This window comes from Canis lupus, chromosome 8, assembly GCF_048164855.1.
Source record: "Canis lupus baileyi chromosome 8, mCanLup2.hap1, whole genome shotgun sequence".
Classification (NCBI taxonomy): Eukaryota; Metazoa; Chordata; class Mammalia; order Carnivora; family Canidae; genus Canis; species Canis lupus.
The window spans coordinates 66,636,596-66,652,614 of NC_132845.1; the positions used below are offsets into that span (position 1 = coordinate 66,636,596).

At 56.8% G+C, this 16,019-nt stretch overlaps 2 protein-coding genes across 7 annotated transcripts in view; one reads left to right on the forward strand and one right to left on the reverse strand.

The window, feature by feature from the left end:
• Positions 1-1,537: 1,537 nt before the first annotated feature.
• Positions 1,538-10,566, forward strand: BRI3 (brain protein I3). Its single transcript, XM_072837001.1, has 3 exons — positions 1,538-1,805; positions 2,303-2,405; positions 10,142-10,566. Exons 1-3 carry the CDS (start codon positions 1,664-1,666, stop codon positions 10,272-10,274), a joined length of 378 nt encoding a protein of 125 aa, XP_072693102.1. The 5' UTR covers positions 1,538-1,663; the 3' UTR covers positions 10,275-10,566.
• A 181-nt stretch (positions 10,567-10,747) lies between these two features.
• The window catches only part of BAIAP2L1 (BAR/IMD domain containing adaptor protein 2 like 1), an 87,237-nt gene continuing 81,965 nt past the window's right edge, over positions 10,748-16,019 (reverse strand). For all 6 annotated transcript variants that reach the window (XM_072836998.1, XM_072836997.1, XM_072836994.1 and 3 more), the window contains 2 exons: positions 12,994-13,031; positions 10,748-12,535 (listed from right to left, as the gene is read on the reverse strand). In XM_072836998.1, coding sequence (XP_072693099.1) covers positions 12,460-12,535; positions 12,994-13,031 — 114 coding nt within the window. In that variant the 3' untranslated portion in view covers positions 10,748-12,459. The remainder of the gene's footprint in view (positions 12,536-12,993; positions 13,032-16,019) is intronic.

Below are 16,019 nucleotides of genomic sequence, written 5' to 3' on the forward strand. Positions count from 1 at the left end.
GTGCACCCCTGTTCTTCCTTGGTGGGATGGTACACTGGGGCCATCCCTCTCTCAGGCCGGGACTCCTGTTGGCCCCAAAGTCCTTGGCGACTCTAGTCCAGTCTCCACTCTTGACCTGGCTCTCCCCTAATGCTACCCAGGCTCGGCCTCCCTTCTTCCCCACCAGGATGCTGGGATGATGATGACCAGTGCAGGAGACAGGCCCTGAGGAGCTAATCTTGGGACTGACAGATAGGATGGTCCCTGAAGTAGAGTTAAAAATAAGGTGAGCGAGGGATCCCTGGGTGGCTCAGTGGTTTGGTGCCTGCCTGTGGCCCAGGGCATGGTGCTGGGGTCCCTGGATCGAGTCCCACATCCGGCTCCCTGCATGGAGCCTGCTTCTTTCTCCCTCTGCCTGTGTCTCTGCCTCTCTCTTTCTATGTCTATCATGAATAATTAAAATCTTAAAAAAAAAATAAGGTGAGTGCTGCGCTAGATCAATCTCCAAGTCAACTTGAAAGGAGCTGGGGTACACCAAGTGCTACAGAAGACCCTGGAAAGGCCTAGAGGAGCTGTGTCAGGAGCCCTAAGCCTGCAGATCCTTCTTTTCCAAGTATTATTCCAAACCCATTAAGCATTAGCTGGTGGCAATGAAAGTACATCGGGGAGGGAACCCGACCGAGTGGCCGGTCTTTGCGTCAAGCTCAGGCCACTCCCCTTGCCCGAGCCTCGGTCCCGGCCGTAACGAGGGCTAATGGTAAGTACCTCCCGGGCTGCTGCGACGCTTGGCGGGACCGACGAGCAGCGGAGGGGCGGTGCGTGTCACCTACTGGGGGCTCAATATGCAGGGTTTTGTCTCCAAGCGGGGGATTATTTGTCATCAGCGGCTACACCTCCTAGAAATTACCTAATTTAATTTGTCAAGAAGAAAACCGAGGGACCGAACATCCGCTGAGCGCTAGCAGGCCAGGCGGAGCCGCGCGCCCCGCTCTTCCCTGCAGGGGGCAAAGCTTGCACGACCCGAAGCGGCCCTGCGGGATCCCGGGTGGCTCGGAACGCGGAGCCCCCAGGCCCTCCGCCGCGGAGCGGGGACAGCCAGGGGCGGCCGGGGCACGCCCCTCCGGGACTGCCCTCCGGGCCGCCGCGGGCCCCTGCCCTTCCTCCCCGCCGCGGTGAGTGGCTCCGGCCTCCGGACCTCGCGCCGGCCCAGCAGGTCTCCGCCGGGAGATGGGAGGGGCGTCTCCCGGCAGCGGCGCGTGCGGCGCGGTGTCTCCTCGCGGCGGCGGTCTGGGGGCCGCGGGCGCGGCGCGGCAGAGCGCGGGGTCGAGGCCGACGAGCCGCCAACCCGGCTGCCGGGGGCGGGCGCGGTCCCTTTAAGACGCCGCGCTGGCCCCGCCCCGCGCCGCACCCCCGCCGGGAGCCGCGCCACGTGACCCGGGTCTTGTGACTGGCCGGGGGGGAGGCGCGGAGGGGAAGCCCGCGGCGCCCGCCTCCGAGAGGGGCCCAGCCCCGCCGCCGCCGCCGCAGCCGCTGCCGCCGCCGCCGCCGCCGCCGCCGCAGCCAGCGAGGAGCGGGGCCTGCCGCTGGGTCGGGGCGTCCGCGCGAGTGCAAGCCGGCGCGGGAGCCGGAGTCCTTGCGGGAGTCCGGGCGGGAGCCGGGCCGGGCGCGGTGGGCGCCGCCCGCCATGGACCACAAGCCCCTGCTGCAGGAGCGGCCGCCCGCCTACAACCTGGAGGCCGGCCAGGGCGACTTCGCGTGCGGCCCGCACGGCTACGGCGCCATCCCCGCCGCGCCCCCGCCGCCGCCCTACCCCTACCTCGTCACAGGTGCAGCCGGGGGCGGCGGGCCGGGGTGGGGGGCCGGGCCCGCGGCCCCCGGAGCAAACTTTGGGACCGGCCCCGTGGCGACCTTTAACCCCGAAACCAACTTTTCTCGGGACGCTGCTGCGGCGGGGGGCGCGGCCTGGCCGGGCTCGGGGGTCGGTGTGGGGGAGGCCTCCCCGGGGTCCGTGGACGCCGAGCCCGGTGGACCGAGTGGCCGCCGAGTGTCCCCCGAGTGTCCCGCCCCGGGAGCCCGGGGTCGGGCCCTTGGCGGACCTGGGGGGTCGCGAGCCCCGGGCCCGTCCACCCCGGGGAGCGCCCGGCAGATCGGCACCCAGGAGAGCCCGTAGTGGGCACTTAATGGAGGCGGCCGTCGTCTGCATTTTGGAAACGATAAGTTTTGGGGGGCGGGGGTGTCGGGGCGGGGGGACAGCAGGAGAAGTAACCCTCAAACTTCCCAGTTTTCCTCCCGGCCCCCTTCTGACGTGCCTTCCTGTCCACAGGGATACCCACCCACCACCCCAGGGTCTACAGCATCCACAGTCGAAATGTCACCAGGTACCCTGCCAATTCCATCGTTGTCGTGGGAGGCTGCCCAGTCTGCAGGTAGGTCACAGGCAGGGGCCGGCCCAGACGCCTCTGAGATCATACACCCAGGGCCTCAGCGAGGCCCACTGGCCCGGAGGTGGCCGCCCCGAGGTGGCGGGTCTCGGGACCAGCGCTGCCCTGCGGTGAGCGAGAGAGCGGGTCGGTTTGTCCTCCCGTCCGAGTGCTGTTTCACAGGTCACAGGGGAGGGGCTCCCTTTCCTGCGGAGTTAGTGGTTTTTGGGCCACTGAGTCCCAGATGAGTGGGACGCAGAAATGTTAACATGTCGTGTCCCTGGTTCTGGGACCTGCAGGTTTGCTCCAAAAGTGGTGGAAGGTTTCCTCTGTTGGGAAGGGTGGCCTGAAGTGCAGGGGCGCTCTGACGCAGATGGCCAGTGTGTCCAAGGATCCGGAGGTCCAGGAGGCCGGGGAGCAACTGTGGGCTGTTAGCTGGAGGAGGATGGTGGTTCTCTGGGGCGGGAGCAATTTTTCATACTCTCAAACCAAAGGCTCCAGGGGCTCGCAGCGGCTTTTATAGGGTCTGAGATGCAGCTGGGTTGCGCTTGCTCTGTGTGGGTCATGAGGGTGCACGTTCAGATAAGACTTGGTTCTTACCTTTGGTTGATGCAAGAGTTAGGGGTCTTCAGTGTGTCTGGGAGAAGGAAGATGAAGTGTTAGATGGAATTGAGAAATGCTGGTTTACGCTTGGGTTTAATGTCAAAGGTGTATCTAGAGAGCTCAGAGTGGAGTCCAGGAGAAGTTAAAGATTTCAGAGTCACAGGGAGTGACCATGTGGGAGGGAGAGAGCCTCTCAGAGATGGGGGTAGGAAGCTGGACTCCCAGAGCCAACAGTGTGCCTCGATTGTAAACTCAGGTACATCTTCTGATCTCATCTCTGGGGAACAGGAAGGGGGTTGCACCATCCTGGACACTATTCTCACGGCATCGCAGCTGTTGGGGTTTAGAGACGTGAGGGGACAGGGCCTGGGAGCCGGCCGGGTGCTACTGGGCTGGGCTCCTGGGCTGGGGTCGGGGCTTGGTCCCCTGTGAAGAGAGCCACAGGGAGTCTTGGGGGGTTGTGTGTAGAGGTGGGTGACGGAAACCCGCTGTATTTGGCTTTGAGGCTGGTGCTGGGTGCTCAGAGCTCTGGCTGTGTGCACAGTCCTTCTGTCCCCACTCAGGTCAGCTGGAGGATTCCAAGGACCTATTTTTGGGCGGGAGAGTCTTTTGAGTGATGTCTCAAATTTAGGGAAGAGTATCAGGCTGACAGACTCGGGGAGAACCAGGCAAGTGTCTAAAGGTGTCGGGCAGAGCAGCCTGGCTGGGATTTCAGTGTGTCCGCGCTGTGGCTGATTGTTGTGTCCCGGCCAGTGCCTAGCCTGCTGTGGGCGCTAGGTTCAGATCCTGGCCACATTTGCCAACTTGGGGAAATGGGGGTATCTTGGGGCGCTCTGTGGAACCCTTTCTGGCCCAAGCGCTTGTGCCGAGAGACCACAGCAAGGCCCTCGAGGCTCTGTGGGGTGAGGGAGCGCTTGCCCTGCTACTTCCTTTACCCCAGGGTGGGAGTGCTCTTCTCCCCAAGGCCTGTGGCTTCCTCTGCTTGGGGTCCCAGAGCTGGGGTCCCGCAGAATCTGGATCAAGGTCAGGCTGCCTGAGGCTGAGGTGTGGGACCCCGCACCTGGGACAGGCTTCCTCCTTTTTATGTTGGGATCACCATTCTCCCTGTTCCTGGGTGGTCGCAGTGAGGAGGGGGTCCTCTGAGAGCAAGTTTGGGGACTGATTTGGGACCAAACACTTGATTCCCTCTTGGCACGTCCCCCTGTGATCCCTCTTGTCTGCAGATTGCAGATGGATTGGATGGATGCGGGCAGCAGGGGCCCTCCCCTTGGCCCTGTGAGGCCTTTCTCTGACTTCACAGCCCTGGGTGTGGGACCCACCTTCATAGGCAGCCAGTGAGGGTGGGAGGGATGGGGGTAGGGGCAGGGGGAAGTGGGGAGAGGCTGGACGCTTTGCAAGGAAGCACTGCTGTGATTTGGGGAGTGGGTGTGTGGCCCTGGGGAGGCTCTTCTCTGGGGAGAATGGAGAGGTGTCCCCTGAGCATAGTCCAGCGAGGCCACTGTCTGGCATCTAGAATTGGGAGACAGGCTTGTCATGTGACTACACTGTCTCCCTTTCCATCCAGCCCGCCAGGCTCTGTCCCCTTTCCTCCCTGGTACCTTGGCAGGGATTTGCCCAAGTCACACGTCTGTGATTCCTTCTGAGTGAGGCTTGGCATAAGAGGCCTGTGTCACTTGGCCGTCATCCTAGCAGCCTGACCCCATCTTCCCTTTTTAGTGGGCTACACGAAAGCTTTTCTTTGGAGCTCAGCAGATGAGCATGGTCCTGGTTTCACCCCTTCCTACCTGGACTATGTGCCATCTTGCCCAGCCAGGGCTTTGGCCAGCCCCTGGCCTTTGAAGCTGGTCCTCCTCGGGGGGGGGGGTGGGGGGGGGCCACCCTCAATGCAGGATGAGGGGCGGTGGCAGCCCCCAGAGTCTGGGAGCCCAAGCCTGGCTAGGTTCACCCCGGGCGGTGGTGGGGCAGCCTATTGGGAAGGCTCTCTGGGCAGCAGGGGTCAAAGGCCAAAGAGTACATAACGTAGCAGGCACAGGGCCTGGCCTTCCCTGGGCTCCCCACTGATGCCAGCTGGGTGTCACTGAGTATTTAGTTTTGGGGGTAACCAGAGAGGTAGGAGGTGATCTAGAAACAAGTGGGGCCTTGGAAGCTGGGAGAGGCTGGAGGAACAGCTCTCAGGTAGGTGCTCTTGGGCCCACGTGGCACTGGGTGGTCAGCGTGGAGGGTGCTGGTGGCCCTGGTAGAGCCTCTGGGGACAGAGGCAGGGTGAGGTATGACACAGGGCACAGGGGGATGAGGGGGGGTATGTGGGAGGGTCCTAAGAGGAAGGGCCCTGGGACAGAGCCCAGGGTGTGTGGATAGTGGCCGTGGGCAGGTGGCGGAGGAGCCGCTGCCTGTGACTGGGGCCCCAGCTCATCCGGCGCCTGCAACTGCAAAGCCAGCCTTCCAGCCGCGCCCGGAAGACCTGGCTGGCCTGGGCTGGCTGGACAGCAGGCCACCAGGATGGGCCCTGTCCTGTCCATGGTCCCGTGGGCTCTGCCCGCCTCAGGAGGCGGCAGCACCCGGATGAGCTGGGACTCGTGCCCTGGGCTGTGCTGGGCAGGGCACGCAGCTCGTGGGAGTGCTCCAGGGAGTGCTGGGGCCTCCAGTCCGCCGGTCCAGCCTGAGCCTTGGTGGTGCACGGCCCGCCGGAGGGCAGGTCGGGCAGGTCGTGCTGCTCAGGCAGGCAGGAGGCTCCGGGCCCTCAGGCTCGTGTGGAACCGCCCCTCCTCCCACGGAGGCCCCGGGCAGCAGAAGGCCTGACAGATGCGCCTCCGAGCACGTGAGGCGTGACACGATTGGCTAGGTGCTTTGGGCATGGCCTGGGGATTGCTCCTGGGGCTGGATCCTGCCCTGAGTAAGGGGGGACAAACCAAGGGCCCCTGGAGCTGGTGGCACTGAGTGCCTGGGGCTCCTGGGTGGGGAAGCCCTGGGCAGGGCTGCTGAGAGCGATACAGGGCATGCTGACATCTGGGACCATCCCGGGACGTGTGGGGCTGCTGTTCGTGGTGGCCCGTTGCTGAGGCAGTGCCCTGGCCACTCTGCCCTCCCTCAGGAGGCGGGGGCCCCGGGCAGGCAGGGGCCAGGCCCGCTCCGGACAGATGTCCGGTGGCCACTTTCTCCATAGCGTCAGAGTTGGGAATTAAATAAGCGTTTTCAGAATTTGTCAGTTCCTGATTTCTCCAGCTCCCACATCCTTCCCTAACCGCTCCCCCCGCCCCCCTTGCTCAAGAATGGGGTGGGGCCTTTCTCCAGAGCGGAGCGCAGCTTTGCTCAGTTTGGATTTGGGATTTGGAGCCAGTTGAGAGTTGAAGCTCGTCCTAAACTGACTGGGACCATGGGGATGGGGGGTGGGAATTTGGAGGAAGAACCTGTAGGCCATTTGGGAGAGGCTGGCGTCCCCTCCAGGAGGCAGCCTGGGTCTGGGTTGTTCCAAGGTGTCCCCTCCCTTCTTGGTGCCTCACAGGGACAGGTTTGCTCTGCATCCTGGAGTCTTGCTCCATCAAGAGTGGCCCAGAGATCAGATTGTGTTTCTCAATTCAGAAGATTCTGGATTTTTAAAAACTGTGAATTATGCCAGCATTGGTTTTGAGGTCTGGTGCCGTACCCATGGTCAGAACGTTAATATTTTTGCAGCAAGACATGACTATTCATGTGAAGTAGATGAATTATGACCATAAATGGCCACACGTCAGTTTAGGCCACAGGTGGTTGCTAGGCAAGTTTGGTATAAACCTGTAAAAAAGTCTGCTTTCAGAGTCGTTTGGAAGAGGTGTGTGGACTCCCTGGGCTCCAAGTGTGGTGGCAAGTGTGGTGCCTGAGGGCTGATCTCCTGCTCATAGGCTCCCCGCTGGCTGTCCCTTGTTCCTCAGGCTTGAAGGCCATGGTGGGTTTGGGTCGTTGCCCCGTGGAAGATGATCTGGTCACCAGCTTGCTGGCAGGGAGGCTTCGTGAAAGGAAGGCTCTTGCTCTTCCCAGAGACATGTGGCCAGGCCATCTTTAGAGTGGGGAGAAGGCAAATGGGGCGAGCTGGGGCTCTGGCCCTGATGGGTAGGCCTGGGGTGAGGCACAGGGTCAAGGACTCGGCGCACAGGGTCAAGGACTCGGCACACAGTGCTCCTCACTGAGGACGGAGGAGTGGGGTGGCCCAGGCTGCCAGCTGTGCTCCGGCCAGAGTGACTGACAGGTGTGGACTGAAAGCACCACAGGGTTGAGCAGCCAGGGCTTGTGTCCCTCGTGCCTGGGAGCTGAGGTGCGCCTGGCTGTGTGTTACCCTTGCTTTGCGTTTTAAGTTCCCAGAGCGCCTCTGAGGCTGAGCGACGGGAGCGTGGGGCTGGGACGGTGTGGTGGCCACTGGGAAGCTTTGATCTCGGGGAGGGCCAGCCTCTTGGCGTCTCGGGCAGGGAGGGCCTGGGAGTGAGTGAACAGTGCCCCCCCCGCCCCCTCCCCCCCGCCATGGGTTTCCTGAGGACCGCAGGAGCCTCCTCCTGGATGCCCTGAGCCCTTGAGCAGACACGCGGGCTTCTAGGCTGTGCTGCTGTAACTGCTTTAGTCCTTGAGTGATGATGTGGGCTGTCCAGCCTGAGTGGGTGCTCAGCCAGGTAGTCCCTGTCCTTGGGCCGCACGCTCCCCTGGAGGGGATGCTGGGCAAAGCTCCCTCCTAACTTCTTCAGAGGGAAGCTGTTCTGGAAGGTTCTCAGCTGGTGCTTGTGACCCAGCTAGGAGGCCTGGTTCACTTTGGCCCTTTGCTTTTTTTTCTTGGGCATTCTAAGCGACTTTGTGAACCGGTGCAATTCTTGGGATTTCAGCTGGGGTGGAACTTTTTGTAGATGCCAGGAGGAAGGACAGTGACACCTGGGTGGTTCCATAGCTCTTAGCGGTCCAAGGCCACCTGGCCGCATCCAGCTGCTATGGAAGTGGCTTCACTAGCGTCCATAGTCACGGGGGCTGTTGGTGAGGACTGTGGACAGAGCAGGTGTTCCTGTCCCCGTGTGTGGGGACACAGGTGGTGGCCCAGGGCCTCCCTGAAGCCTCATCCCTGACTTTGGCAACATGCACTCAGGTGCTTTTTCAATTGGGGCAGGTGTAGGTGGGCTCTGCATGGTTGTGTCTGGACTCTCAGGGCAGGGTCAGCCACGGGAGGGCAGAGAACAGTGTAGGGACCTGATGGCCCTTGTAGTCCGTAGAAAGGGGACTCCGGTTACAAAACTTTGTAACCATCTAGACAAGAAAAGGTAACTCTAATGATGGAAATTCAGGCCTGTTGATTAGCTTTCCCTCAGATCGAGCCTTGCCTGTGTCTAGCCAGACCGGTCAGCGCACACGTCAGTCTGGGAAACACCAGCTGAAAGTTTAACAGGGGTCTTTACTGCGGGACTTCTCAGAGCCTTTCCTGAACTGCTGTGCACTGTGATTCCAGGACGGGGAGAGGGTTTCCTCAGATTAAGCAAAAAAACTCCCTTTTTCTTTTCTGCAGAGCTTATCAGGAGAACTGCTGTTTTAGGACCAGCACTTTGGGAAGTGCTTCTAGAGTGTCATGTCTATTGTAGACATTTTAGGTAACTCCCTCTTGAGCGGGTTAGAAGAGAAGTGGGCATCGAGTTTGACTTTTATTTAAGCAGTTTGAAAACCAGGCTTCCTCATAGTCTAGTTTATTTATCATGATTCTCAGCCTGGTGCCTGGAGCTGGAGCCCTGGCCCGGTGGGGCGGCCACAGCTGTGGGCAGTAGCAGGTTTGGTGGCATTTTGACCGGAGGAAGCCTTCAGTTGGGTGCTTCACCTTGAGACTTGACCTTCCATTAAGCTGAACCATCCTCCTCCACACAGGGTGGCAAAACAAGAAGCAACGGCTTGCAGAACATTGTGGGCACAAGAGATCCTTAGCAGCATTTGAAGACCAGGGGCTGAGGTGTGGGTAGAGGAGGAAGTGGCTACGGGAAGACGGGGGCAGCTGGGGTGAAGGGGGGTGGGTGGGGATTGGGAGTGGGGTCCACTGCTGAAGGCAGGCAGGCTCTGGGAGCGCAGCGGGGCGTGGGTGCATCAGGCCTTTCTGCTTACTGGCCCATCTCCTGCTGAGACCTTGCCGTTTCTGGCTGGGCTCCTGCCACCCCTGGAGACCCTCCCTGAAGTTCCTCCTTTCTTCTTTCTCAGTACGCAGCCCTGGCTGGTATGGCACTTGTTCTGGTGAATTCTGTTGAAGTGCCTTGTTCACCAGAGGCCCTCAGCTCACAGTGTGGTAGACGAGGCTGGAGGTGTCCTTGGCTGCCTGAGGAGGAGCTGGTTACCACTGACTTTCCCTGGCTCTTGGGAGTGTGAACCATTTCTCATTAGGGCTGAGTTGGCTATTCTCATTTGGATTTCAGCTGTGTCCAGAACTTTCTAGAAGTAACCTAAGGAGCAGTGGTGGAACTGAGTGCCTGGCTCTTGCTTCCCACCTTTGGGGCCGTTGAAAATGACCCTAGAATGAGTGGGGACTTTAGGTCACTGAACCTGTACTCACGGCACCTGATTGTGGGGACAGCCCCTAGGCATCTTGTGTGTGGTGCACATTGAAGGTAAACTTGACTTTGTGAAGAAGAAATGGAGATTAAGTTTCTCAAGAGAAAGTAGTTGTCTTATGTTGTGAATATGGCTGATTTTAATCTTTCACTAAAATCTATCGTAACCTTTCCCAAATCAGAATTCTGACATCAGTTTTTAGAATTTCCGTCTAAGGGATGGGAGAATAAAACTTTCCAACAGTGGGGAAAAATACTCTAAAATGATTGTTTTCTTGGTCTGGTCTTCAGAGATACAAGCATTCGTATAGAAACTAGCATTTGCTTCTCATTCCTCTTTTTGTAATGGAGGAGAAAATGTGGCAGGTAGCCTGGGCAGTGAATGTTCTCGTCGTCATAAGTGAGGATTCCTTCAGGTGACTTTCACGTGTTCCTGTGGTGGCAGAGAGCAGTAGCCCGCCTTCCCCCGGGGGGGCAGGTTGGTGGCTGGCAGGGCGAAGACTGCTTCCGTGGACACGGTCACCGGGAGGCCGGGGCCAGAAGGGCCTCTCCAGGCACGGCTCTACCAAGGGCCCTGACGCCAGTGCTCGCCTCTTCTCTCCACAGAGTCGGGGTTCTGGAGGACTCCTTCACCTTCCTGGGCATCTTCTTGGCCATCATCTTGTTCCCGTTTGGGTTCATCTGCTGTTTTGCCTTGAGGAAGCGAAGATGCCCCAACTGTGGAGCCAACTTCACTTAAAGGGAACAACACACCTGGCTTTCCTACATCCAGCTGTCTTTTTCTAATGTAAATGTTGTGTACAGTAGCTTTATTTGATTAAGCTTTCAGGACTGTTTTGTAAAGCGAGGTGGGATAGACGGCGTGAGCTGCGGTTTCATGGTTTCATGGGCGCAGGGGTCACAGCGTGGGGACGCGGCAGCACTGCTCCGGGTGAATGACAGCTCAATAAAGCACTGCTTTTATTTTTTTGCAGTCTTCAATTTGAGAAAGGTGAGAAATACTGTTTTAAATAAATGAGATTCATACCATTGTTTACCTGGTTCTGCTTATTGTGTGCACACTGCTACTTGTATAAACAGACTCGCATATATGTTTGAAATTTTCTGTAACCAAACAGACTAGAATAATATACCTGACGCCTGGCTTTGGCATGGTCCGGCTCATGGCAGATCTCGATCTATTTCTCCGTAGGCATACACAGCTCAAGAGAATGTGCTTTCCAAATTTTTATTACTATAACGAAACGTAATACCTTGACATGTACAGAGCATGCACCTCCGTGCCCAGGACCTAAGGCAAGCCCTCCCATCCTCTGTGAGGCAGGTGAGTGCCCACCGCAACCCACTCTGTGAAGATGTAGGACAGGTCGGGTGAGCCCAGCGAGCCCACGGTGATCATCTCCGTAACAAAGCCAGGGGATCCTGAAGAGCAGAGCGCTGAAGGCCGGGGTCCCCCACCCCATTAACACGCTTGTGTTACACCTGACTCCCCACCTTTGGAAATACTGAGCTTCCGTGAACCTTCTTACCCAGATGGTGAGAGAAGCAGTGGAGCACTTAACAAATAAATTTGGTGGTTTTTTGGCTGGCGCATCTTCTCTCAAGACAGATATGCTGCTTGCCAGCTGCACTCAGCCTGACTTGGTTGGCCCTGGAAGAGCCCTCACAGAGGTCTGACGCATCAGCCTTTGGTGGGGTTGCCTGGTTGACTTGACCAACTGGGACAGGACCAAGAACACATATTGTCACACACTGGTTTACCTGCATTTGACGGTGACCATTTTCAAGCTTATAGAAAAATGTTGATATTTGTGGCGAGACCCAAGGAGCCATGATAAACAAGGACCGCTGTGCCCACGCACAGTGAATGGCGTGGGTGGGAGTCATGATTCTGCACTCCTCCAAAACAGGGTCCAATCTCTGGCACCTGGAAGTAAACTGGGCCCCTGGCTCAGAGGGTGTGATGGCAGGTCTTGGATGAAATGCAGACCTTCCCGTCCCAGTCGCCAAGACTCAGGCTCCTGCTTTCTATGCCTTCTCGGGAGGGGGGGGGGGGTGTCAGTACCCGACTCATAAATGAAGAAAACTTGGACCCCAAGATGTTTCAGAGTACACTAGTGGATAGAGGCAGCTTTGGTCAGCTAGCGTAATGAGAACACCCTGGCTTTGCTCACATGGATATGTGACGCTCTGAGCGACTGGGTCTTCATTGGTCAGTCCAGGTGGTAACTCCAAGCCACCAAGCTCAGTAGCTCTTGGGATTATTCAAGTACTAAACCTCAGGGCCGTGACAGGGATAGGCAAAATGTCTCCGTACTCTAGAGCTACGTCTAAATTGAGGGAAATGGGATTCTTCCAGCTTAGATTGCTCTACATTTGATCAAAAATTAATTTTTTAAGTTAAAAAATTAAATTTTATATAATAGTCTCATAATTTATATTGCTTACAACTGTGATTTGCATGCCAAGAGGCAAATTTACACATCATTTCCTTTAGATGAATGTCTTGATGCTAGGTAAGAGCACGTGCTTTATAAAACTGTGGTCCCATTTGCATTCAGGTGCAGAAAGCCAGTCATGAAAGTGTAGACATCCCTTACTCTGGCTATTAAAAATCATAGAATATTTTAAAAGATACAGTAAGGATTGGGACCAAATTTACTGTCTTCTGATGAACAGAAAAGGGATATTTTAAATAACTGAGTTGGTCACTAAACTACTCTTTATCTTCTTTAAAGACAGAAATGTATCAACCCAACTATGTTCAATTGAGAGAATGCATTGATTTGCTCAAGTAGAATACAGGTAAAATCAGGCACCCTTTGGCGAAGCTTTACATCAGTTACAGCGCACATCAAACCGCGTGTATCATTTTGCAAGTGAGAACTTAATGTTGGAGGAACAGGAGTCCCCGGGCCCTCTCTTCATCGGATGACGGGCGCTGAGCGATCGTTTGTCACCGTCGGCCGGAGTTTCACAGTAGCAAAGGGGTTTTCTCCACTGTGTGGGGAGGAAAAACAGCTGCAGAAATACTAGGTGATGGAAATTTGATTTTAAAAGAGCTATGAACTACTGTTCTCGCTCTGTGCAATTCTGTGGCTTCTATATAAAATTCTGGACGTTTTCTGAACATGAACGTTGTGGCAGATCTCTCCGTGCCACCCACCTGCCACAGAACTCTCTAGAGTTGCAGACACCGTAACAGGAGAGCCCACCTCGCTGTGGCCCCTGTGCAGAAGGGCTACGGGGGCGGGAGCCACCGAGGACACGGTCTGGATTAAGTTGCCTGACACAACAGTAACCAGGCGGCTTCCCTTCAGGACCTGGGCAGAGGTGGGCAGAGCCTCCAGCACCCCCCCCCCCCCCCCCGCCACCGCGACGAGAACACAGTGGCCGCATCCTCCTCACACCCTTCCTGGGCTGTGCACCAATGAAGGAACCCCCAAAATTCAACGTACCTGAGGAAAGGAGGCTTTGCTGTCCCATTTGTGTCGTTCTGTGAAGAAGATAAAGAAGTTTACGGACGGCTCATGAAATTGGGACACTTAATAAGAGCGGAATGTAAAGCCATCTAAGGCAGAAGGGACTATTTGTGGCTAATGCGTGTTTAAAAGTGCCCTGCAGTCTCTAGCCATTTGAGACCGTTTCAATGTCTTCCTAAAGTCACTTAAAAAATCAGGGTGAGAACAGAAAACCATAGACAGGGAGGGACCCCACGAGCACCCAAATGCCTCGGACTTTAGAGGCCAGGATGTGTGCACCTGTGGCCCTTCGGCTGTGGAGCTACAGTGCCTGCAGGTGGTTTTTTGGGAGCCCAATCCTGAATGATGCCATGAAAAACCAGTAAGTAAAAACAAAACCTTGCTGGATTTTGGTGCCCACAGCTAGCCGGAGATCCGGCAGGACACTTCAGAAGGTGAGGAGGGGATGGAACAATGCCAGCGGTCTTTGCCTTCACAACCACCAGAGCCTGGGGACTTGGGGGTCTCCCACTGTGGCCACGGACCACGGGGGTGTGTCCTGTCCTTCATTCTAGAAGCCTGCAGGCTTTAAAAATTTGCTTTAAATCTGCTCTGGCTGTTCCAAGAAATCACTAAGCCCAAATTTGTGAGGCTAGTTCTCCAGACGGCCGCCCAGGAGAGGGCAGTGTAACGCCATCTGAGCAACAGGCCACCAGAGCAGCCGGTCCTCAAACTCCCAGGATTCCCACTCTCACTTCCTGTTGCCAGCCTGGGGGGTTGAAGGCCATACTTGGGGCAGAAGCCCACCAGGGCTCTTTCTGCAGGACTCCTGGGTGTTAGACACACAGACTCTCAAAAAGGGTCGCAGGCCCCTGGGCTACTTCAGAACTATGCCTGCCGTCTCTTAGGACCTCAAAGGGAGACTATGGGGCCAGCGGGGTCATCCCGATGGGGAACCCCAGCACCAGGAGACAACTCCAGTTAGTCCTGTGCCCCAATTCAGCATGTCTACTTTTCTTCACTGATGCACAAAGCAGCTGCCCTGCTCAGCACATCCTAATTGGGCTTGAAATGGCTGCAAGTGGTTTCTTCCTACTAGGCAGGCTGAGCTTCCCCAGCAGGCCTCCAAGTAAGTAATTTCTGAGCGTAGCGCTCATATTCTATGATAGTTACAGGCTAGTTTATGATTTATTTAAAAAGCTCCAGGAGACCTGCCCTGCAATGCCTCACGTGCTCAGACCGCTGGCAGTGGTGCCCGGCCTAGAGCAGAAAGCCCTGTGCCGGGGAGGCACATCACATTACACTGGGAAGAGGCTTCTGGCATCCTCCCGGCCTGGAGAGCACACTTCCTGCCAAGCCAGACTCCCCACATAGGGCCCATGCTTGGCCCCAGAGGCACACAGCCCTCCTGGCTCCTTGATCTTCTCACTGGAAACCACCTTCTTGCTGCCTGTCCTCGGGCGTGGAACACTGTATCCCTGCCAGGTGCATCCGCAAGTTTGAGGAGAGCTCTGTGCACCCTGAACTGGAAACCAGACACACCACCCTCCTGGGGTACCTGCAGGCTGTCCTTGAGGGGAGGGTCTTGGGGCTTGTTCCCAGGAGACCCACTGAAACCCCTACCAGGTCACTCAGACCCTCCTGGGCCCTGACTGACACAATTTGACTTTAAAACAGAGTTTGGGCACATTTTCATGAGCTGTGCCATCCAAGTACTTGGCCCAGACATTTGAGAAACAAACATGGCGGCAGAGATGCGTCACAGTCCACTAAAAGTAAAGTGGCATGAAGTAACAACTCCTGCTGTGAGGGAGGACAGCCTGAAGCCATTCAGTGCCAAGGCAAACCTTGGTCCTGCCATGAACTCTACACCATGGGTCCCAGCAGCGCCCATGGGTACTGAAACCCCTACCAGGTCACTCAGAGTCCCGTCAGAACAGCCTAAACATCTGTCACCAGGAGAAGGGACGACAGCCTTCCATCCAGTGAATGCCACACAGCAACAGTGTGTCACAGGAGGGCATGCTGCACAAGGTCACACCGAATGGGCCATCCTGGTTTCCAAAATCGGGCCAGTCTGGACTGTGAGCAGGGACAGTGAGGGGGTGGGTGGTGGGTAACGTTCTAGTTCTTGATCTGGTGCTAGTTATATGCAGTTGCTTTGTAAAAAGTCATGCATTTTCCCGCACATGGTATTCTTCAATATTTACTTTAAAAAAGGATGTTTTCAGAAAGGATTCTCCTTTAACAGACCTCCATGGAGCCCACTGCTGTGGCCACAATTGACCACCTCCCCAGACCTGCCCCTGCTCCCTGTCAGGGGAGTGCGCCTCTAGGCCACACAGGGCACCGCCCTGGGTCCCATCATGAGGGATGTGCACATCCTGCTCAGAAGCGTTTTCAGAATCTTCCCACCTCAAACCTGACTGCAGAGCCCCATTTCTCATGCTGGTCGATACCACAAGCTCTCCTGTCCTGCCTGCTGCCTCCAAAAGCTCCACTTAAGCCTGTCCTTCCCCTGCCTCTCTTGGGCTGTGTGGTGAGGATTGGGGTCCCTTGTCTCTGCACTCCCCAATCCCATCTTTCCCTCTTCCTTTGTCCTGTAGGAACAGCCAAATCCCTGGAGACCTTTCTTGGTCCTGTGTCCCAGCACCAGACCTGACTCGCTAGGGCTCCTGCTGGCCCATGGTCTCTGCACAGGCTGATGGGGCTCGGAAGGGGACACAGCTTGTGCTAGAGCGTGTCTGCAGAGCTGGGCTCTCCCCGAGGTCCCCATAGGCAATTGGCGGGACCCAAGTTTGCCCTGGCACCGAATGGCTTCAGGCTGTCTTCCCTCACAGCAGGAGTTGTTACTTCATGCCACTTTACTTTTAGTGGACTGTGACGCATGGTGGACCTTGCTATATATATCTTATACTTTATATCACTATATATCTTATACTTTTCCTCAGACTTCCCAAAGACCAGCACTTATGGCTCATAGGCACAGCCAGGTGCATGTTCTGTGTCCCCTCCTGGCAGCC

Coding starts and splice junctions, on each gene's coding strand:
- BRI3 (XM_072837001.1), top strand. CDS start 1,664: ATGGACCACAAGCCCCTGCTGCAGGAGCGGCCGCCCGCCTACAACCTG. Junction 1,806..2,302: donor CTACCCCTACCTCGTCACAG/GTGCAGCCGGGG, acceptor TCCTGTCCACAG/GGATACCCACCCACCACCCC. Junction 2,406..10,141: donor GGAGGCTGCCCAGTCTGCAG/GTAGGTCACAGG, acceptor TTCTCTCCACAG/AGTCGGGGTTCTGGAGGACT.